The 24496-nt window shown below is 39.3% G+C and overlaps 2 protein-coding genes across 14 annotated transcripts in view; both read left to right on the top strand.

Annotated features, from left to right (window-relative positions):
- The first annotated feature begins 759 nt into the window (after positions 1-759).
- LOC121522247 (transmembrane protein 237A-like) lies at positions 760-20345 on the top strand. 10 transcript variants are annotated; one of them, XM_041806408.1, is made up of 14 exons: positions 760-872; positions 1140-1233; positions 5467-5591; positions 7426-7485; positions 10144-10228; positions 10381-10509; positions 12030-12135; positions 12242-12396; positions 12682-12802; positions 15454-15645; positions 19533-19606; positions 19682-19769; positions 19865-19986; positions 20164-20345. In XM_041806408.1, exons 5-14 carry the CDS (start codon positions 10159-10161, stop codon positions 20229-20231), a joined length of 1125 nt encoding a protein of 374 aa, XP_041662342.1. In that variant the 5' UTR covers positions 760-872; positions 1140-1233; positions 5467-5591; positions 7426-7485; positions 10144-10158; the 3' UTR covers positions 20232-20345. The 10 variants fall into 10 exon arrangements, with proteins under 10 accessions (XP_041662342.1, XP_041662344.1, XP_041662339.1 ...); XM_041806410.1 differs by having other exon boundaries at positions 10132-10228; XM_041806405.1 differs by having other exon boundaries at positions 7367-7485.
- A 2121-nt stretch (positions 20346-22466) lies between these two features.
- LOC121522643 (abl interactor 2-like) overlaps positions 22467-24496 on the top strand; it is a 46616-nt gene continuing 44586 nt past the window's right edge. For all 4 annotated transcript variants that reach the window (XM_041807199.1, XM_041807196.1, XM_041807197.1 and 1 more), the window contains exon 1: positions 22467-22583. In XM_041807199.1, coding sequence (XP_041663133.1) covers positions 22467-22583 — 117 coding nt within the window. The remainder of the gene's footprint in view (positions 22584-24496) is intronic.

The following is a 24496-nucleotide window of genomic DNA, read 5'->3' as shown; positions in this document are numbered from 1 at the left end:
AATAGATTTGTAATATTACGAGAAAAAAATATTACAAGAAAGACAGTGTGCAGCAGCGCCGTGGATCTACGACGGAGTATTGTCCTTATTCTGATAATAATTTGACGCTGATGTGCCAAAAGATGAAGTATTTCCTTATTTGTGAAACCGATACTAAAATATAGCTTCACAAGATGGTCAACATTGCTCATTTTAACGGCAGACTTTCTTTCTTGATATTTTATTCTCGTAATATTATGACTTTATTCTCGTAATATTATGACTTTATTCTCGTAATATTATGACTTTATTCTCGTAATATTATGACTTTATTCTCGTAATATTAAGTCTTTATTCTCGTAATGTAAAAAAAATCATTTTTTCTCTTCCTGAGGCCCTAATACTCCGTCGTACTTATAAGACATACATGAATCTGAAATGAATTCATGATGAGCACACACAGCGATGTATTTTTAGGATTTGATTGATCCACTTTCCCTACATTTTTCATGTATGAATGTAGGAACAGTGCACAGTTCAGCTCACTTCTCTGTGTGTGTAGCTGACGCTGTCAGAGTTGAAGTTGCCATGACGACATAAAAAGTTCAAATACCTAACGTTAATTTTTATGATTGCCAGGTTATTTTGTTTTTTATTTGCAATCATAAATGTCTGCTTTGGTAATGTGTGTCACATTATTAGTCATGTTATTATTTAATTTCTTATTTTGTCTGTAAAGTTCGTTCTGTCAATAAAGTTAACTGAAAGTGACGTGACCGTGTGGCCGGCAACCATCGAGGGCCCAGAGAGAGAAAATGGCGGGTCCAGCACGAGAACTTTAGACTCCCGCTGTCCCTTTTTCATTCCCTTCTGTTGGTCATCAGGCGAACACGGTAAATATTGGTCATTGCTGAAATTAACTATATTCTTTCTACAGTCTATGACTTTTACACACTGAAGGAATTTTGTGTAGACTTTAATGTCTTTCATATAGCATGCAGCTAACGAGTGTTCACGGTGGAGAAGCTTCCAGTAAACCCGTTGATAGAAAGCCACTTGTGTCTGCCTGTGCTTGGAGGGAATGATCGTATTTATTTTATTGATCACGAGTCGTTAAATGTTATTTTTATGACGTCTGATTAATTGTTATTCATTTTCAGTTTCACGGAGCTCCATGATGTGAACATCCTTCTGAGAGGATTAGACGTTGTCGTGGACATCAGTGTGAATCATGGACTCTTTAATGACCAGCAGGTACAGTATGTATTCTCTTATCCAAACACACACTGACAGATACAATAGCTGAGACTTCAGGCCAGTCAGGCCAGGTCACAGTAGATTTGCTTGTAGCCCCATCTTGTGGACTTAAATGGATCTACAGAAAGGATTGCTGCGGCAAACTTTCAATATTAGTGAGGTCCAGAATTTAACCCCCCACCCCTATATATATATATATATATATATATATACATATATATATAACCGTATTTTTGCTACTTTTTGACCTTTTTCCCTCATTTTTGCCCATTTAAGTTTCTTTTACACTCATTTTTTGCAGTTTTTCCTGCTTTTTGACCTTTGTCTCACATTTTTGCCCATTAAAGTTACTTTTAAACTTATTTTTGCCATGTTTTTGCTGCTTTTTGACCTTTTTCTCTCATTTTTGCCCATTCAAGTTACTTTTATTCTTATTTTTTGCCATGTTCTTCTCATTTTCGACCCTTTTCTCACGTCTTTGCCCATTTAAGTCACTTTTACACTTACTTTTTGCCATGCTTTTGCTTCTTTTTGACCTTTTTCCCTCATTTTTACCAATTAAAGTTACTTTTACACTAATATTTTGCAGTTTTACCTGCTTTTTGACCTTTTTCTCACATTTTTGCCCATTTAAGTTACTTTTTAACTTATTTTTGCCATGTTTTTCTGCTTTTTGACCTTTTTCTCTCATTTTGCCCATCTCAGTCATTTTTACACTTATTTTTTTGCCATGTTTTTCCTGCTTTTGACCATTTTCTCATATTTTTGTGCACTTTCAATTATCATATCCCTTGTTGCAATAATAAAGATAATATTTTTAATATCTATATGACTTTTTCAAGAATTATTGTTGAAATGGTGGTAATATTTCCATTGTTAAAATAGTAGTAATATTTACACATTCACTGATTAAAAATGGCTCAAAGGATGGAAAGGGGGATGACTGTTTTAGAAGGGGGATGATTTTTGACCATTTTTATTTCAGGGGGGGAGCCATCCCCCCTCAACTTGAGTACTGCTGACATGAATTATGTTTGAATGCATCTGTGTTATTATCACCTGCATAATGAGGAAATATCATGTGAAAGAGTACTTTGAACAGAGATTACAAGTCTTCTTTTTTTTTGCACTTTTTCTTATAAATTGAGAACAGGATTTAAAATTTCCCTCCACATGTTAAGTACATAATCATGTAAGTACATTAAGTGTCAGCTTCAAACTAAACTTTTTCATAGGTTTTATGGTTCAGGCTGGCTTAGACTTGGACCAGCTTAGTTCAAGGTCCATTTTAATGTCATTCTGGACACGTGAAAAAAACCAAGAGTAGACTCAGGTCCAGGAGTGTGCTATAAAGCAGTGGTCTTTAACCTTTTTAGCCCGTGACCCCAAAAATAAAGGAGCCAGAGACCGGGGACCCCCACTGTATCTAAAGATGGTTGAACAAAGCCATGAACATTCAAGAATAGTGACGTGCAGACAAGGCCGCACATAAGGGGGGATAAATGGGAGAGATTTCTGGGGCCATGCCAAACTGAAGGCCGTGGAGGTCAGGAAAATCATGGTCCATTATAAAGTTAGCTAGATATCCATATCCAGTACTCGAGTTGAGGGGGGATGGCTCCCCCCCTGAAATAAAAATGGTCAAAATCATCCCCCTTCTAAAACGGTCATCCCCCCTTTCCATCCCTTGAGCCATTTTTATCAATGAATGTGGAAGTATTAGTACTATTTTAACACTGGAAATATTACCACCATTTCAACATTTAGGGGGCTTACAGGGCTTGACATTTACACCGCCAACTAGCCAAATGTGGGTGGATTTTGGCCGTGGTGGGTAGTAGCTGTATGATAAATATAATTGAGGTAATGTTTATACAGTGTTGACCGAACAAAACTTTTACTTGGTCGTTACGTTCGTAAGCAGCAAAAACATGGCAAAAAAATAAGTGTAAAAGTGATTGAAATGGGCAAAAATGTGAGAAAAAGGTAAAAAAGCAGCAAAAATATGGCAAGATGTACATATATATATATATGGGGGGGGGGGGGGGGTTAAATTCTGGACCTCACTAATTTTGAAACCCTGGCTACAGCCCTGACCATCCCCCCTGATTTTTTTTACAACTCGACTACTGTCCATATCCATATTTTAAATTTTAATCTGAATAATAACCACTCTTAACATTGTAGCGGGTATCTTTTTTAAGTCAGTAGTGCCATAGTATATATTCATCCTAAAAATGTAAATCCCTTTTCCTAAAAACAGAATTAAAAGATTAAAAATAAGTCTAAAAAGGTGGTGGGAAAGGTGGTTAAATGGGATTTTAGAAGAAGCAGAAATGGGTTAGAAGTGGCATAACTTTGATAACAGCTGAAAAAATAACAAAAAAAATGGCAAAAATGTGTTGAAGTGGCAAAATTAGGCACAAAAAGTGGTAAAAATGGATTAAAAAGTGGAAACAAAAGTTTTAAAGTGGAAAAAAAACTGGTGAAATGGGATTTCAAAGTGGTAAAAAGTGCCTTAAACAGGCAAAAATGGGTTAACTGGAGCAGCGAAATTGGCAGAAATGGGTTAAACTGGTCAAAATGGGCATATCAAACATTGAAATGTAGTTGAAATGGGCAAAAAGTGATAAAAAAAGGGGTTAATTGTGGCAATAATGAAGCAACAATATACGAAAAGTTGCAAGAATTGGTTTAGAAGTGGTGAAACTGGCAGTAAAAAGCGGTGTAAGGGGTTTAAGATTGATAAGAATGGGTTTAGAGTGGCAAAAATGTGTTAAAATTGGCAGAAATTGTTGGTAAAAAGGGATGAAAATGGGTTAATATGGAGTAAAGTGGGAAAAAAAAATTCCAACTTGTGCAAAATTGATGAAAAGTGACAAATAATAGCCACAAAATTGGGTGAGAAAAAAAACATTTCAAAAGTATTCTCCATTTTCATCTGGCGATCCCCTTTTAGTGTTTCGTGACCCTCAGTGGGTTCCAGACCCCCAGGTTGAGAACTCCTGCTATAAAGGACAGGTGTTCAGTTTAAGTTACTATCGCCCATACAAATGAAATATAAACAGGATGAAAGCTGATAAAATGATCTTAAAGATATGTTTTAGATAGTCGCTGCTACAGGCTTGGACTGAAAGGGGAACTGGCACTAAGCTGGCTGGTTTAAAGGTGTTTCATTTAGACAGGTGAAAAGTGAGTTAGGATAGTCCAAACAGGAGGAAATGAATGCATGAATAATCATCTCCATCTGAGCAGTGGAAACAACAGACTGAAGTAACAACTCTATGAGATTTTTAAACATGTATGCTAGGAATGGGCTGTAATACCGTATGCCCTGGTAGAATTTGGGGAGGGTATGACAGTGTTAAAAAATGGATACGGCCCAGTCCTAATAGGACTACAATTTGTCCCAATTCTGTAGAATGACCCATCCATATAGTCCATCATCTATGAGCTCTTCATAGTGGTTTAACTGTAGTCCTGATTTAAGGGACCCATCCAGACTCTGATCTGATTAATTCATTAAATCCTGAAGGTTATTTCATTTAATGTGTCTGAATGTAAACTGAAGACATCTAATTTAAAACAAATGTTCAAACAGGGTTATACTAGCTGTGTGCTAATTAAAAATCATGATAACGTAAAGTGAATGCTTGCATTGTCTTCTCTCCTGAAGGCTCCTGTGACCCCTCCTCCTCCTCTCTGCCACGTTAATCACATGCAGCACAGATGCAGCTCAGCAGATTTAACAGGAGGATTAGAGTCTATTCACTGCTATGTTCAGCTTTACTGACATGTATAGGAGCTGCAGACAGACACACTTATCCACAGCACACATTCACATGATAAATATGTTCAACCGGAGCCTGATCTGGCTCACAATCAGACGCTGGGCTCCTTTCACTACCATGCACATGCACATGAGCATCATCTGTACTGGCTCAACTAAACCCTACAAGTGAACCTCCACCACATATGACCCATAACAGTTAGAGAGGTCAGATTCATCCAGTGCTGCCCTTGGAAACCAATATTCTTCTTTTTGTGTCTAAACACATCTGACTGTGATAAGGGCTGGTATTTTTGATGAAGGAAAAATCCTGTAAGTGGGGGGGTGTAAGTTTTTGCACTTGCAGCTCCCACATTGTTGGTTTCAGAGCACTTTTTTTTTAACCACAGTTTATCATTTCCAGGTTATGAAAATTGACTTCTTTCTGCTGTACCTGTTAGGTCATAGGAATGTATGCTGGTTTGGCACCCCACCACGTCAACCTTGTCCATGTTCTGCTCTGGCCTTCTGATGGCTATTGTCTAAGCCTGGTCCTGGCCCATCCCCCATCAAGGGATCCCCCCAGGTAACTAAAAGTATGTAAGAGTCAAATTCCTCATGTTGGTCTTTACCTGGACCTTGCTGGCCCCTGAATATGAGAGCACAAAGTTTAATTTTATGGGGAATTTTTTTTTAATTAATCCCATACGAGTATGTAAAACATTGTGTTTTTAATGACACTTGAGGCAAAATAATTTTTGCTAATTTTAGCATTTAAGCATTTATCCTCTTTATTCCATTAAGTGTCTATTCTACAACCTCAAGGCTCCATTAGTGCAGGCAGAGCGTCTCTGTGAGAATAATAGGATTCGCCGTCCTGACCTGGTTTCTGCTCTGTGAAGGTTTTAACTTTGACCTGTGTCCTCAGACAGAGGAAAACACACCTGCTCTGTTTCTGCAGGTTTACACAGCAGCACTGTTTGATTGTACTGTAGGGAAAGCACTCTACATTTGTTTTTAACTTTCTAATACTTTATTTAAGATCATTTAATCTTTTAAAGCCAATATTTCTGTAGTCAAACGGTACAGGAGAGGGAAAGGGAAAAATGATTCAATTCAGATCAACAACTTTATTAATCCCTTAAGGGGCAAATGGTCCGAAGCAGCTTGTACATACAAAAAAAGAGATTAAACACAGTGACACAGACAGCAACAATATTTGTAAGCTAAAATAGACAACAAGACCTGAAAAGGAAGGCTGGTATAAATTAGGCTGACAAATGAGTGAATAGACTCAAAATACAGTGATGAATGCTCTATTAAAAGGATCTTTGAGGGTAAAAGACTGTAAGAGATATAAAAAAAACATGAGACCCTAAGGTCTTTAATAATCAGTTGTAGATGGAATAAATGATTTTAAGTGGCAGTTAGTTTTACAAAGACACAAAAGCAAAAACAGCGTTATAAGAGACATCAAACTTTAAAAATTCATGAGTAGATACATGAGTAGAAGATTGTCATTCTGATTATGATTCAGGTCATTTATTTTACAATACAATCCATAGTAGTGATATTCTTTTGTGTAACAGCTGTAATGTTCTTTATGTAGATGATACTATTCTCTATTGTTCTGTTGGTTCTGCACAGCTCACTGTGGAGGAACTCTGACTTCATTTCCTTTTTATTTGCATTCCTCCTTGTTAACTTGTTCTTGTTTCCAGAAAAACCAAAGTCATGATCTCTTCCAGAACCAGAACTCGACAGCCCCTCTGCCCACTCTCAGTGGTAGCAGTATAAATGTCTCTGTACATTTAAGCAGCAATTTGATAATTCCCTATGAAAACTTCATCGTAAACCTGGGTTTCTCTACAGAGATATGTCTAAATCTCCTCCTCAAGATAGGAAAAGTATTTTTTCTTTTTTTTTTTCTGAAATTATCTATAAACATACTGCCAATTCAAACATGACATCCCCAGACTTAGACTCAGCCCAGCCTGATTTTTCATCCAGACCTGATCTGCAGAGCTCAGAGCAATGAGATCTGTTTCAAAAAAGATTGTGAGGAGAATCAGGGTGAAGTATCATGAGCGTCTATGGCTCCCCTGCAGCTCTGCCAGGAGCGACATCACAGCAGATCGACCAATCACAGAGCTCCTGAAGGCCGTCCTGGCTCAGCACATGTGCCACCTGTCACTGTAGACCTAAAGACTGGTCTTAATGCTGCAGCCGATCCTCGTCTACGTCCCTTTACTACCGTCTCTGCTCACTTTGGGATATCTAAAGGTTTCTTTTGGAACACTTCAGAGACAAAGACACCTCTTTTCTCCACTTTTTACATTTTTGTCTTTAATAAACAAGCAGAAGAAGAAATAAGGAGGATTGGAAGCTTGTCCTTTGATACGACTCTTTGCCCTCTTAAGAGCTGAGACAGAAGGAGAGGCGGTGTTTGGCAGCGGTTCTTCTACACAAGTGCAGACCAGGTGAGCCCTAAAATACTCATCTAAATATCTGATTTATCTCCCTGAATGTATGGAGGAAAACTGTCTTAATGAAGAAACAAACTGTATGTCTATAACAACAGAATGGCCTTAATTAGGTCAGCCTGACCAGAGAGCATTTGGCCAGAGAGAAGCTGGTAGTTTATGCCTTAAATCAACACTAACTTTGACTAAAAGGATCACAATGTCATATTTTTTCCCTGAAATGTTTTAAAGAAATTTTAAAAATACTAAAACTGTCATGTTGTTAAGTACATAAACTACACCAAATATGACCAAAGGTTTTCAAAGTCAGAGAAATCACTTATTTTTATAGCTGTAAAATGAGCTGCCTTGATGTGGTGACCACCATAAGACATGTGATTCTCCTGTGCTAATGCTGTAAACACTCCAAAACCCAACAATGTGACTGCTATACACTGTGGAATAAATTAGACGAGGCCTGAGGGTCATCAGATGTTTGATTTCTAGAGGTGGATTTTTAGGGGCCGGCCTGTGAGGGCTCTGTCCCGTAGTCAATAAAACAAACAAGTTATTAGAAAAAGTTTTTAAACAATTTCCCTCCACACGTGCAGTCTGTGTCAATAAAGACACTAACTGCAAACTGTGGAATGTCTGCATGTCTGTCCACGCCGTCAAGCTGGGATGATTCCAGATCAGGGATCGAGGCTTGAATTCAAGTACCCTTGACCCTAAAGTCTGGTTTATTTGCAAACGGTGTCCTGCACTCGGGCACTTTAGATCTGGGGAACGATTCGTGTGTACTCCAGCATAGTCCGTATGAGTTGCAAATGCAATCATGCTGGAGTACAGGGTAGATGTCAGTGACTGTAAGTCAATCTAAAGTCTCTTCAGAAACTGTCCTATCAGAGGAGCACAGGCCCATTTCATCCTCTGACAGCTGGGTGTGTGGCAGCAGTGTAACAGCTCCATCAGCTTGATTTTCATTTTGACGTCCATGTTAACAGCTCAAGGCTTTCAGAGGGTCTCAGTAAAAAAGGTCCCACACGTGATTCTTCCCTTCTGGTAGGTGTTGCAGGTCACACCATCTAAACAACTCAACAACACAGGAACCGTTTCTTCCCTCAGACTAACTCTGATAAATATCCTGCTCTGTCTCTCTACCCTCACTTGGATAGCATTAGAAAACTCACTGTTAGAATACCTCACATCACTGGCATATTTGCACTAGTTAAACTAAATTATCTTTGCTAGCTCGTGTGAATCTGCCCACATTTGTGCATATTTATGATCATGTCTAGTCAGCATTCTTGCACCCTTTGCACATCTTGCAACCACACTATTAATGCACATGGACTTGTATATACTAGAAAAATACCTAACAGGAGTTTGTTCATATGTAGATTTTAATTGGGATACTTTTTCAGTTTTGTGTGTTTTTTTATTAAATGTTGTTATTAAATGGAAAGCCATAATTGCTCTGTTTTAGCAGAAATGTGTGTTCACAATGGTAGAATATGTCGCAGGGAGGCTGATGATAACAGTAGAATTACACTTCTGGTTGGTGCTTTTCAAAGTAAAAGCCTGGTTTGGCATTTCTGCTGAGAAAACCACCTTGTTACTACAGAAGGCGTTTATTCTGAGTGTTCCTGGCTCAGTTTACAATGAATCAAGTCTCAAGTAGGGAGATTTAAAACTGATGAAGAAAGACAGGGCTGTGACAGCAGGGAGACAAAACCAAGGCGTAGCAAACATGCACCCAGTCTGGAATGGGTGTAATGGTGGCTCCACATCAGGGACCAGGGCCTGGATCACACCAGAGGTCCCATTAACCCCAGATTATTGATCTTTGACTGAATTTTGAAAGGATGACAGAAAATGTTGAAGGCTCTCTGTCATTTTGACCGACCGGAATAAGGAGGATGACTCTGTGTTCCAGCACACTCACAGCAGACATTTTCTATTTTCCACAGATGGCCAATCATAGATTTCATAACCTTCATAGGAAGTTATGAAATATATTTGAAATATTTTGCCTGAGGACTCTACCACTGACTTTGACCATGTGGATTAGTGAGCGTACCGCTATCCATGCTGACAGCAAACTGAAGGCTAGACTGTAGGTGTCCCTGTGCATTAGTTGCAGAGGTGCAGCTGTCGTTGTGGTGCAGCAGTTTGGCATGCTTCAAAATTTGTGCAGTTTTAGTCGATGAGCATGTTGCACAAACTGTGAACGGCTAAATGGTGGCTTTACTTTAAGATGGAGGAAATCGTTTATTTCTATGAGTTATATGCATCTGTATGCGTGATGTTTTCAAAGGTCAGTCTACACTTAAAGGGACAAGACAGACGACCACAGACATACTACCAACAATTATTTGAGTCTGTGTTTAAGACAGACAAGTGTTCCAGTCTGAAATCACAAAAGCAACCAAGATGAGAGGATAGTACTCACTTAAAATGTGTTTAGAATAATATTTTAACAGTTTCCTGTATCTTAATGCAGTGGCCTGTCCTGAAAGCTTGAACAAACCGTTTCCCTCAGTAAACACCGACATCAGCTGGTCCATAAGAGCCTCATTAAACTGTGATTGACTGACCTAAAAAACCCTTAAAAAGTCCCCCCCTACAGATCCAGGTAATTAACTTTCTCATTTTAAACTGTTGATCCTTTCACAGAGACACGCCAACAACATGCCGACCGTCAAGGGTAAGAAGAAGAAGCCAAAGAAGGAGGTCAGCTTAGGGGAGGAGTCAGGGGAAGGTGAGAGTTAAAACCTGCAGGTTCACACAACGCTGACCTCTTTGGACTTTTTACTGATGACAAATTTAGATCCTTGGGAGGCGTCCAGTACTAGCCTGTTATGCCATGGTCTCTTATATGGGATCATTTTTACTGATTCTGTTCCTCCTCAGTGGCCCTGGACATGGAGATGGAGGAAGGGACCAAAAAGAGCCAGTCAGACAGCAGAGAACCTTTGACCCCTGAGCCGCAGGATCCAGCACCACAGAAGAAGAAGAAAAAAAAGAGAGCAGCGACCATCGGTAACAAAGACACTGGTGAAAGATGCAGCTTTACTGTTGGAGGCATGGTTTCGGTAGTGGGAAGGACAAAAGTATTCGGCCACCTGTCCATTCCACCAGCAGGGACTGTAACAACACTGTATTCAGATCTGTGTACTTTAATATGGAGATCCCCCCTTTTGCAGCTCTAACCGTCTCCACTCTTCTTGGAAGGCTTTCCACGACATTCTGGAGTGGTTCTGTGGGAATTTGTGCTCATTCATTCAGAAAGCATTTATGAGATCAGGCTCTGGTGTTGGACCAGAAGGCCTGATTCTCAATCTCTGTTCCAGTTCATCCCTAAGGGGATGTTGTCCTTCTTTGTGCTCTGGGACACAGTCATGCTGGACTAGATAAACGCCTTCCCCAAACTGTTGCCACACAGTTGGTAGCATAGCATTGTCCAGAATGTCTTGGTCTGCTGAAGCATTAAGATTGGCTTTCACTGGAGATAAGGGGTCTATCCCAGACCCTGAAAAACAGCCCCATACTATGATCCCTCCTCCACCAAACTTCATAGTCAGACAGGTGACGTTCTCCCAGCATCCCCCAAACCCAGACTCACCCGTCTGGCTGTAAACAGAGAGGATTATTGGTCACACAGGACACATTTCCACTGCTCCACAGTCCAGTGCTGGTGTGCTTTACTCCACTCCATCTGATGCTTGGCGCTGGACTTGGTGATGTGAGGCTTGCATGCAGCTGTTGCCATGGAAACCGGGGATGGAAAGGAACTAATTACATTTACTCAAATTTCTGTAATTGGTTAGCTTTTTGTGTACTTGTACTTTTTTGAGTAGTTTTTAAAATCACTACTGTTACTTTTACTTAAGTATATTTTGAGTGAAGTATTGCACTTAATTACGTTTTAAAAAGCATTGAGTACTGAGTAAAAAAATAAACACCAAAAACCACAACAAGGAGGTCAAAGCTTTCTGCCAGCAACATGAAATGACCAGCCATTTGGCTTTCACAGTCACATGACTATCAGTCCATGCACATAGCTAGAGAATGATTTCCATCCAAAACAGCTGTTGCATTGTACTTTAGGTCAGGGGTTCTCAACCTTTTCAGCCAGCAACCCCCAAAATAAATGTTCCAGAGACCAGGGACCCACAATGTGCCTAAAGGTGGTTGAACACAGCCATGCACATTCAAGAACAGTCATGTGGAGACAAGACTGGGAGTTCAGATGGAACTTTGTTGTGTCTTCCTCTTTCTTGTTAGCTAAATCCTGACAAGGCCTCAGTGAAAGCAAAGTCTTAAAGGAAGAATATTGAGTTAGTTGAGATAGAAAGAATGGGGAATGACGTGGTTAAAGGAGCCACAGAACTTGACCCAGGCTGCTCACTTAGAAGACGACCTTGCGTACCTTATCGCTAGGCAGAACACATCTTAATAGAGAGATATCTCTGCTAGATAAAGCTGTAGATTCTTACTGTTAACAGAAGACAACATTTCAGGATGCACCTTCATCAACATTTTGATGTTTGTTTCTACAGATCATGAAGTTGATCATGCTGACACACCGAACGGTAACACAAACGAGCCAACCATAGACGGAGAGGAGACGACCGTCGCTGTGAGCAGAAAGACCAAAAGAAAGAGGCGAGTACCCCAAAAGACACAGTTTATAACAAACCAGAGTGCTAAAACGATGATACGTGATGGAGAATTTAAGTGTCTAAATTGTCTTTTTTGACTCTCCTGTCAGGAAGTCGAAGACGACGGAGCATTACAGCAACGACCTCGGAGCTGAAGACGATGATATCATCACAGAAGCCCAGTCCCCGATCCCCCAGCATTCCCTGTTCTCTGCTCCACATAGCCACAGCCAGCCCGTCGGGAAAGTGTTCGTGGAAAGAAACAGTGAGGGAAAACTTGTCATTTATTAGTACCTCCCTCTAGACTGGAGGAGTACCGACACTGGCTCATTCCCATTTCCAACCTTCAGCCCTATGTGGGTCACCTGCAGCTGAACTCACCTAACCAATCAGATCACTTTTGTCTTTCTGAGTCTTGGCTCGGCCTCTTTCTGAGTTACTTCAGCTCTAAACGTTACCGCTGAGTTTATTCGACCCACTCTTTTATTGGACAAGCATGAAAAGCATCTCCTTCCCTCACTGTAACACCTGAGTGTGCATGTGTTTTTAGGGCGTTTCCAGGCAGAACGAGTCGATCAGCTCCGACACTCTGAGATGATGGATGACTACATGGATCCCAGACCGCTCTGGACCACCAGAGATGTCGCCATGAAGGTCCATGGTGGATTCAGGTCTGCATGCACAACCCTAACCTATAAATACCACAGATAGATGCTAACTGTTGCTAACATGCAAATAAAATAATATGACTAGGAATGTGTCTGGATGTAAAAATGAAGTTCAGATTTGTTTAACCATTTTTAGTTCAATAAAGAGAGCAGTGAGACGGACCATTTTTCTGATATTTATTAAATAATCTCTGAAAGGCCCTGACAGCACAAACACAGCCCAGAGGTTCAGTTCAGGGATTTCACTAGCTAAAGAAATACACCGCAGAAATAGAGCAGCCCAGTCACACAGCTATGTGGTGGCCCCCAAGGGCCAGCTGCAAAAACATGAAAACCCCAAACTCTTAGTAAAATAACAGGTGATAAACACACAAAAAACACAAAGAAAAAAGCAAAACATTTAATGAATCCCCCCCAAATTTAAGGAAACAAAACATTTTAAAAAGCTGTAAAACATTTCATGAAGCCCTAACTGCAGAAAAGTATTTTGTGAAGAGCAAAAGCATCTGTAAAATACAAAATAGATTAATAAATAATAATAATAATAACACATAAATGCATTTTCTATACCATTTATCCCATTCAGCGTCGTGGGGGGGCTGGAGCCTATCCTGGCTGTTATTGGGCGAGAGGTGGGTTACACCCTGGACTGGTCGCCAGTCACTCAGAGGTCTGACATATAGAGACAGACAACAAGGCATGCTCACACCTACGATCAGTTTAGAGTTGATGAGCCTAACGAGCATATCTTTGGTGGTGGGAGGAAGCCGGAGAACCCTGAGAGAACCCACACATGCATGGGGAGAACATGCAAACTCTGCACAGAAAGGCCGGTAAGCGAACCGGGAACCTTCTTGCCTTAATAATAATAATGATGATAAGATAATAATAATAAAAAATAAGTAAATAAAATACAAAATATCCTGAAAGGTAGAATGTTGCACAAAGCAGTACTGCATAACATGCCCAAATATATTTTAAAAATAATATAACCCAAACTTCACAAAACATACAAAAAACAGAAAAACAAACAATTACATTTTAAAAAAATCATTTCATGAAAGAGAAAAGTATTTGTGCAGCACAAAAGAATCTGTAAAAAGCAAACAACACTTTCTGATACAAACATAATATTTCATTAAACACAAAACAAACATTAAAAACAACATGGGTCAAATGTTTCACAAACAGAAAACATTTAACTCCTCAGTATCTGTGAAAGTAAAATATTTTGCAAAACAAAAAACCTTGAAGGTCAAAATCTTGGATAAAAACTTAATATTTTGTGGACAGCAAAATATTTTTTTTGGAAAGCTAAACATTCCAGTAATTGTAAAAACATTTAATGAAATAATAAAAAATATGCACCATAAACACACAAAACACTTTGTACAAAAGAAAGGCGTCTTATAAGGTGCAGAAGACATTTAATGAGCCAGAACAATTTCACATAACAGCAAAACTTCGTGAAACAAAGTGATTTTCTGAATTAAATTTTTTGTTCCATAGAATACTTTGTCTGGTGAGAATTATTTTTGCAGTCATTATTTTGTTTTTGCACTTGACCCTCAGGGCTTCCTTAAAAGGTGCCACTCAGTCATGCATTGCTTTAAAGGGATACTTCAACATTTTGGCAAATTCGTCCATTGCCATAATCCCTATAGTCTTAGTAATAGGTTCGTTACCTTTAGTTGTCGGTGCAAGCTATTTTTAGATCGCCGCTGCCGAGTTTGGACCTGCTGTGCCAACTCAATGTAAGCAGATGGTATTCCGGCTTTCCCTCATCAAACTCATCAAATACACAATCCAACAACTCCAAAATGCTCTTGTGGACAAGTTGTGACCTGCGCATTCACCACGCTATGAAATAATAATGTATAATTATGTAACATTACGACGCATGTGAAGCAAATACTGGGAACTATTTCTTGAGTAAACCACTGGGCGGAGTGACACAGTGCAGCAGCCATGTCTGGAGTGTAGTTCCGGCTTTGCATTTAGCTTTAGAACATTTCTGTCTCATAATGTTCCATGACTGTTTCATAACGTGGTGAATGTGCAGGTTAAAACTTGTCCACGAGAGCATTTTGGAGTTCTTGGATTGTGTATTTGATGAGTTTGATGAGAGAAAGCCAGAATACCGTCTGCTTACATTGAGTTGGCACAGCAGGTCCGAACTCGGCAAAATAGCTTGCACCGACAACTAAAGGTAACGAACCTATTACTAAGACTTTAGGAATTATGGCAATGGACGAATTTGCCAAAATGTTGAAGTAACCCTTTAGGCCTTAATGTTCTTACAAACACGGTTAAACCAGTGAGCTGTGTCAAAGTTCAGCCTGTAGAGATGTAATGAATAGAGAATGAGTTATAAACTGTTTCTGTACACTTATTTATTTCTACTGTAAAGTTTGACCTTGTGACACAGAGCTCTATGAGAGTCAACTCACTACAGGACAATGCCTCTAGTGGACACTAAAGGCACTACAGTTTTCCATACTTCTACTGTGGCTGCCTTTTTTAATGAAGGGTTTTTTGGTTTGAATCTGCATCCAGAAATATTAAAATGATTCTCTGTCATTGCAGTACAGCTTGTTTTGTGGATTGTGGTGTGAACGTTGCTGTCTTGTTTTGCATTTGTTCTTCCTCTGCAGGGTCATCGGCCTCTTCTCTCATGGCTTCCTGGCAGGTTACGCCGTGTGGAACATCATAGTGGTGTACGTGTTGGCAGGTGAGCAGATGACCACGCTGCCTAACCTGCTGAATCAGTACCATCGTCTGGCTTACCCCGCCCAGTCGCTGCTCTACCTGTTGCTCGCCATCAGCACCGTGTCCGCCTTCGACAGGTCTGTAGACTGAGTGTCCAGTTTTTATTCATATTCATCACTTCAGTAGATGTAGGAAAGCAAACTTAAATAGAAAGTTTAAAATGCTCTAAATAATTCTGACAGATTCATGATTGCATAATCAGAATTTGATGTGAGTTGGGGAAGTTGGTGGCACTGTGGTGTGATGTCTGTGTCTTGTGGTTTTATATGTACAGTGGGTATGGAAAATTTTCAGACTCCTTAAATTTTTCACTCTGTTAATTTGCAGCCATTTGCTAAAATCATTTAAGTTGATTTTTTCCTCATTAATGTACACACAGCAGCCTATTTTGACAGAAAAACACAGAATTCTAGACATTTTTGCAAATTTATTCAAGAACAAAAACTGAAATATCACATGGTCACAAGTTTTCAGACCCTTTGCTCAGTATTGAGTAGCAGCACCCTTTTGAGTTAATACAGCCATGAGTCTTCTTGGGAACCATGCAACAAGTTTTTCACACCTGGATTTGGGGATTATCTGCCATTCCTCCTTGCAGATCCTCTCCAGTTCTGTTAGGTTGGATGGTGAACGTTGATCGACAGCCATTTTCAGGTCTCTCCAGAGATGCTCACTTGGGTTTAAGGGTGTACTCACCTAGGCCATCCGTACCGTATTCCACCGTATGCCCATTTGACCCCCTCCCCTGTCCCCCCTTTGGCCCGTACTCACACTGCTCAACGCATCCACGCCTGGGCACGGATGCGTCACGCCCCCACGTCATTACACAAAGCATCCACTGCTGATGACTCAGTATGCATAAGTGTTGTTTTATAGGCTGTAAAGTAGTTACAGATTTATACGATATCTGATCTGACACCAAAATTATTTCCCCTGACCTGGAATTTAGCTACATTAACTATACAGAGCCCAGTGAGGAGAGAGAGAGAGAGAGAGAGAGAGAGAGAGAGAAAGTGGTTCATAGTCGAGAGTTATCACTCACAGTATATAATCTGGAGCCTGATCAGAGTTCTAAGCACTTCTGCTGAATGGAACCCAGACTTTTTAACTCGTATGAGCCCCTACAGTCATTCCTCTGCGTGTCCTTATACCATCTGAATCCCCTTGGAATTCCTTTATGTGCTACGAACTGTGCCTTTTCTCAGCGTCCTCCTGGATGCCTGATGCACCAAACAAGCTCTCATGTGTCCAGAGCAGGATTAAATGTTCAGATAAAAGTTTTTTTTTACCATGGTGAGAGCAATTTTAACCATCTGATGAGAGCTGGAGGTGAAAATGCCTCAGGATTAATAAACGATGCTCCATTCAAACATCACTGATCAAGATCCCCTTTCTCTTCTTGGTGACATGAAATAGATTAGAGGTAAGTTATTTCGGTGGATGATAGTTTGGCATTATAATTTTTTTGATAAGAGAGGTTAAATCAGCCGTGTGATTAACCCTAGCACACACTTGTCCGTGTAATTGGCACTCTCCTTTACGCCCGGAGGATGAAAGGTGTTTGTTATCCTGTTAGCTGCCGTTTGTGACTAAAACAAAAGGAAGAAGCTTTATTTTACAAACCAGAAATCCTCTTACAGTTATTAAGGCCTGACTTTGCCAGAAACTGGTCAGAAATGTGGACTGGACTGGGATCCTGCTGTCTCTAGCATGCAGCTGCTGCCTGGTGGGCTCTCTGAGGGGGGTCCTCTTGTTGTTACTTCGCGCTACGTCACATTCCCGCACTTGTGCTCCTTCATTTGCATCTGTGCCGTGCCTAGGCCCACCTCGTCCATCCGTGCCGGGGCCGCGAAGCTTAGTGTGAATGTGCCCTTAAGTCAGGGCTCTGGCTGGGCCATTCAAGAACAGACAAGAGTTGTTCCTAAGCCACTCCTTTGTTATTTTAGCTGTGTGCTTAGGGTCATTGTCTTGTAGGAAGGTGAACCTTCGGCCCAGTCTGAAGATCTGAGCCCTCTAGAAAAGGTTTTCTTCCAGGATATCTCTGTACTTGGCTCCATTCATCTTTCCTTCAATTGCAACCAGTCGTCCTGTCCCTGCTGCTGACAAACACCCCCACAGCATGATGTTGCCACCACCATGCTTCACTGTCGGGATTGTATTGGGCAGGTGACGAGAGGTGCCTGGTTTTCACACATACCACTTAGAATAAGGCCAAAAAGTTCAATCTTGCTCTCATCAGAGCAGAGAATCTTATTTCTCATAGTCTGGGAGTCCTTCATGTGTTTTTTGGCAAACTGTTGTGGGCTTTTGTGTGTCTTGCACTGAGGAGAGGCTTCATCAGGCCATCCTGCCATAAAGCCCCGACTGGTGGAGGCCTGCAGTGATGGATGACTTTCTAGAACTCTCTCCCATCTCCCCACTGCATCCCTGGAGCTCAGCCACAGTGATCTTTGGGTTCTTCTTTACCTCTCTCACCAAGAATCTTCTCCCCCAATTGCTCAGTCTGGCCACACGGCCAGCTCTAGGAAAAGTTCTGGTCATCCCAAACTTCTTCCATTTAAGGATTATGGAGGCCACTGTGCTCTGAGGAGCCTTAAGTGTGGCAGAAATTCCTTTGTAACCTTGGCCAGATCTGTGCCTTGCCACAATTCTGTCTCTGAGCTATTCGGGCAGTTCCTTCGACCTCATGATTCTCATTTGCTCTGACATGCACTGTGAGCTGTAAGGTCTTATATAGACAAGTGTGTGCCTTTCCCAATCAAGTCCAATCAATGTAATTAAACACAGCTGGATTTCAGTAAAGGTGTAAAACCATCTCAAGGATGATCAGAGGAAATGGACAGCACCTGAGTTAAATACACTCCTGATCAAAATCTTAAGACCAGTTGAAAAAATTGCAAGAATTGCACTGTTGGATCTTAAGAATGTTTTAAGTAGAGCTTCAAAATGCAAAAAGAAGAAATGGGAGTGAGACAAAAAAAATTAAGTAAGAAATTTATTGAAAACAACAATTAAAGTGAAATAGGCTATTCATCAGCTGGTCAAAATTTTAAGACCATAGCCCAAACCTGCTATCCTGGAGCTTCTGCTAATGCTGCTAGCCTCTCCACCTAAAACCACCAACCAACCATTAAACACTGAAGGAGATGAGGCCTTTGAAGACGTTTTTGTTTTTCAAGCCCTTCCCTCTCAGATGCCGTCTGATAGACAAAGTTTTTTGCCTTTGCCATCAGAAGGTCATGACAGTGTGAATACCTGACAGAAGATGTCATTGAATCCACATTTTTGTGCAGATTTTGGCTTTTAAAGGTTGTGGTCTTAAACTTTTGATCATCTGATGAACAGACGATTTCATTTTAATTGTTGTTTTCAATAAATTGCTTACTCTTTTCGCATTTTGAAGCTCTACTTAGAACCTTCTTAAGATCCAACAGTGCAAAATGTAAATTCTTGTAATTTTTCAACTGGTCTTAAGATTTTGATCAGGAGTGTATACAAGTGTCACAGCAAAGGGTCTGAAAACTTGTGGCACTGTGATAATTCAGTTGTTCTTTTTTAATGAATTTGCAAAAATGTCTACAATTCTGTGTTTTTCTGTCAAAATGGGCTGCTGTGTCTACATTAATGAGGAAAAAAAACAACCTAAATGATTTTAGCAAATGGCTGCAAATTAACAGAGTGAAAAATTTAAGGGGGTCTGGATGCTTTCCATACCCACTGTATGTATGCATGCACAGACATATTAAAGCTCGGTATTTTCCTCTGAGATGTAGTGGAGTAAAATAAAGGATGCATTAAGTAAGAAGACACAACTGAAGATTAATTCAAGGAGAATAAGATTTTAAAAGAACAAAAGGCTCCAGGATGTGCAAATGGCGGCTCATCACTCTACAATTATGTGTAAAAGGTTTAGTAAAAACTGTAAAGCACTAAAGGTGTGTTTTTTTTTTTATCTCACCTGCAGAGTTAATCTGGCCAAAGCCTCCATGGCTCTGAGAGGTTTCCTCACTCTCGACCCTGCAGCTCTCGCTTCTTTCTGTGAGTAAAAATCATGAAACAAACATGAAGATGATGAAGATGAACTTTTACACTAATCCTCTCTCTCTTTTTCAGTATATTTCATCGCCCTCATCCTCTCCCTCAGTCAGCAGATGACTAGCGACCGCATCAACCTTTATCCTACAGCCAATGAGACGCTGTGGTTAGAATAAAAGATATTCTCTCCTCTCATTTACATGTTTTGTAAAGAATTTATGGAGTTATATGTGATCATATCCCACTCTGAAATTCCCACAGGCCTCCAGGTTCAGAGCAGCAGATCCTGAGGCCTTGGATCGTGGTTAACCTGGTGGTGGCGCTGTTGGTAGGCATGGCCTGGGCCGTTGTCTCGACACGGCCGGACATCGACTACACAGAAGGTAGGTGGAGATTTCTCTTCTGTTTGTTTCTGTAGTGTGAAATCTAACTCAGATACGGACTTAAAACGTATTTGATAGAGTTTCACATGTAGAGGTATAATCACGGTTTGTATTAAACATGTGGCTTATACTTCCATGTCTCTGCAATCACAAAGTGATGGTCTTGTTTTTCTGCAGAGTTTTTGATGTCAATGGAGGTGGAGTCTTACCCCAGAGGAGAGGAAAATGCGGACAACCCTGCCTGAACTTTGACACATTCCTGTATTTGTCTAATGTTTGTTTTTATACCATATTTTGACTAGCATATTGTTTTCCTAAGAGTGGTTTTATAAATAAAGAAATACAGTATGTGTATAGTAGCGGCTGTCTGTTGTTGTTCTAAAGACTTTAACCACAAGGTGGAGCTGTTGTCCAGAGAAACAGTAATAGAAACTGGAGGTTTGTGATACTAGGCTTCCTTAGGAAAAATGGATTTTTAGAGTCCTTATAAAGCAAGATGTAATTTTCATGTTGCCACTTTATTTTATCTTTAGCTAATATTTTCATTTAAATGAAAATGAGAACAATCGCCAAGACGCCCCACCAGACTGAAGATGATGAAGATTTTAAAATAAGAATCCCTTTGTAAAAATCAAACCCCAGTTTCCACAAGGAGTTTTTAGCCTGTTCCTCTAGTGCATAGTTGTAATTTTAGTCTTTTGCTAGATGGATTACAATGATAAAATAGCCAACATCCAGCTCCATAAGGAGAATGTAGAGTATCTTGTGATATATCAAGGATTATTATCTTTATTATTTTCTTCCTCTAATGTTAATTTGTGCACACATAAAATTGATCTACCAGAAAGCTTATTGTTCCAAAGACAATATTGTTTTTAGTCTGAGGAAAGGTTATAAATGATGGTCAAAATATTCACAGTTTTAAGGCCTAATCTCTCAAGGTGACAGTAACTTATTATACAAACAATGAACATCCATGAAGATCCATCCTTATGAAAGGAACTGGACATTTGCACAAGAAAAAAATAATTTTCTTTTAAAGTATTTCAAATAGGGTAGGAGTGCTGCTTAACCCAGTGGCAGACTCAGGTTTGAATGATTGATGAATGATTATAAAGGACACGTGCTGTATTTGGTGGGCCACTTACAAAAGGATGTCGTACATTCATGATAAGATAGTTAGCTCAGGGGTGTCAACTCAAGGCCCAGGGGCCAAATCCGGCCCCTGGAACAGTTAAAATCTGGCCTGCAAGATCATATGATAATTCTTTTATAACTGGACCATGCAGATTTCCTAAAAAAGAAAAATAAAATTTTAAAAAATCATAATAATAATAATAATAAGGATAATCAATTATCAAAAAAATGATAAAAATGTAAACTTATCCTTCACTATTAAAGATATCTTTGTTAAGTCACAAAATCTAAAAAGTAAGGAGTAAAAATATTTAGATAAGAAGTTAGGAATGAATTGTTTTGTATATTAATTTCATATATTCAATTTTGCATCTCACAATTAGGATTCAAACTTGGGATTTTGATGATTTATTTCATACTGCGCATTTTAACTCATAATTTAGACTTCTTATGTAATATTTTGAGCTTTAAGATTAATCATTTTAAATTTCAAGTCATGTTTGACCTTTTTAACTCTTTTTTTTTTTTTTTTTTTTTTTTTTTGCATTTTATCTCATATTTTCAACTCTATACTTTGACTTCATAATCCCATAGTTTGACCTTTAAGGCTCACAATTTGAAATTCTTTTTGTATTTTGACTTTTCAATTCATGATTACAAATTTCACTTTATATTTTGACCTTTTAAACTCATAATTTTGACTTTTTTTTCTGATTTATTTGCTTTTTAAGTTTTGCAAGTTCATGTTTTGACCTTTTTGAACTAATAAATTTACTTTTCTCAGATTGTGAGCCTTAAAACGTCTCTTTTTTTACTTTTTTAACCTCAAAATTATCTGTCATTGGTGCAAAGTTTTGTTTTGTTTTGTTTTCATATTTTATTTACCAGAGAAACAAGTTTGACAGTTTATGGTTGAAAAGTTGAGCCTGTTAGGCCCTCAGGTTAGACCTGAAACCAGAATCCAGCCCCTGCTGTGATTGAGTTTGACACCCCCGGCCTCGACCGTATTTGTATTTGAACTCTGGAATAAACAAAAGGTGTGTCCACTGTGAGGGCAACAAGGACACCGATTTGGCCAACTAAGTTGACTAATTTTATTGTACATATAACAATATATAACAACTCCATGCATTTAAGACTCTAATCATCTCAAATCTGTAATTATATAATGTATTTTGTCTCGTTCAAACAATCTCCGATAATCTTTTAAATATACCTTAAAATCTATTTCCAATCTTTTTGCGGTCGTCGTGTGGGAGTGGTGATATTTCCTACAGCCAGTGAATGTGTCAGAGTACATGCAGTGAGCGCGCGCTGGTCGTTAGTAGTAAAATCATGTAAAGATGGCGGAGCTGCAAATGCTGCTGGAGGAGGAAATTCCTGCTGGACGGAGGGCTTTACTGGACAGTTTTTCTAACTTGGAGAGAGTAGCCGAGTACTGCGAGAGCAACTATGTCCAGGTACGCGTTTATGTTTAAAAACGGCTGTTTCAAGCCAAATTTAAAGACATTTCGAGAAATGTTGGGAAGGAGTGGGCGGTTTAGAGATGGGAGTGATGGAATGACAGAAATGAGCTCCGTTATTTTACCTTTAGCTGGAAAAGAAAGCTAAAAGTCAGAGTAAATTTATGTTAAGATATTATTAATCTTCTTTCGTGAACAGATAGGACTTTTACGCTAATTCGGCTTCCATTATACTTCAACAAAAATGTCTTTTTCCATAAAAATGTAACTTTTGAACAGGTTTAACTGGACAATACTGTGGGAAACGTGACTTTTGGGATTTGGGGTTATTTACTAGTTTAGTTGGAAAAGTTGGTATTTTTAATAATGATGCTTTAAAATCCTCTTTCTATGAATGCCGAGTGATTGGATGGTTCACGTTAAAGCGTTAAATGTTTAAGATTATTTCTTACTAGGGGTCGAATAAGATGTTTTATAATGAGATCTGGTCCAACATAGAGGTCAGTATGAATATTTGAAAACATTGTTTTGTAAGAAATAGTCTCATTAAGGCAAAAATGAACTGTAAATGTAGTTGCAAGCTTAACATTTGTCTCTATTGGGAACAAAAATTGTGATAATTTGAAGATATAAACAAATGTGTATTCCCAGCCTGGCTATTAAGAAAAAAAAAATCATATATATATATATATATATTTAAAATTAAATGCACTTTAGTAGTCATTTAGGAAAAAAAGAAATCAAACTTGTATATGATAATGGCTTTAAGCTGCAATTAAAGATCAGAGTTTGACATTAAAGGTTGACTTTAAGTTTGATTTTAGTAAAAAGTCGGATCAGGTTGGTCAAATTTCCACTTTAGCCAGCTGTATACTATTGCAGATGTTTTTTTCACTCCTTTTAACATTTTCTGCTGCTTTTTGACCACTAAACAGATCAGAGCTCGTCAAAAAAGTCACATCTTCTGCCAGATAAAAGGAAAATGTCCTTATTTAAGCAACATTAAATTGATGTATACATACATAGGCAGATATCAGTCCATACTGATGTTACACAGATGCATCTTAAATTTTAATACCCTTTCAATGAGGTTCAACTGAATGCTTTTTGACATAAAACAAAAATATGCTGAGCTTTAGTGACACAGGGTTGAAGCCTTTTCAGTGCATAGCCTGTCATTGTAAACACTGACACCCTTTTTGCCATGAGGAGGAGGCAGGGCTGTGTTTTCAGTGAGCATGTAGAGTCTGCTTACTGGCACACCAGATGGATGTGTTTTACACATCCATCTGGTAAACCACTCAAACACAGCGTTTGGGAAAGGGCAGAGCCTTTGAAAAAAAAAAAAAAACTCGAGTGCTGGGCGATATATCGAGGATACTTGATATATCACAGCTTTTGTCACACACAATGTATAAATGACTATATCGTAAACATTGACTATAAATTATGTGGAAGTTTTGAGCCGTCAGCGGGAATTTGTCGCTGGAGTTTCACTTCTCCCATTGTCCCTGAACAACAGAGAGCGCTCTCTCTCCCTCGCTCATCTAGAAAACTCTGCTCCGCACATGCGCGTTTTTGTATCAGTGGCAAGGGTGGAATAATTTATAGGCCTTAAGGGATGACATCATCTTTAAAGACAAAGATGGAATGATTTATAGGCCTTAAGGGATGACCTCACCTTTAAAGTCAAGGATGGAATGATTTATAGGCCTTAAGGGATGACCTCACCTTTAAAGGCAAGGATGGAATGATTTATAGGCCTTAAGGGATGACATCATCTTTAAAGACAAAGATGGAATGATTTATAGACCTTAAGGAATGACCTCACCTTTAAAGGCAAGGATGGAATGATTTATAGGCCTTAAGGAATGACCTCACCTTTAAAGGCAAGGATGGAATGATTTATA

The sequence above is a fragment of the Cheilinus undulatus genome, linkage group 15 (genome assembly GCF_018320785.1).
Source record: "Cheilinus undulatus linkage group 15, ASM1832078v1, whole genome shotgun sequence".
NCBI lineage: Eukaryota > Metazoa > Chordata > Actinopteri > Labriformes > Labridae > Cheilinus > Cheilinus undulatus.
This window is presented reverse-complemented; position numbering and strand designations above follow the sequence as displayed.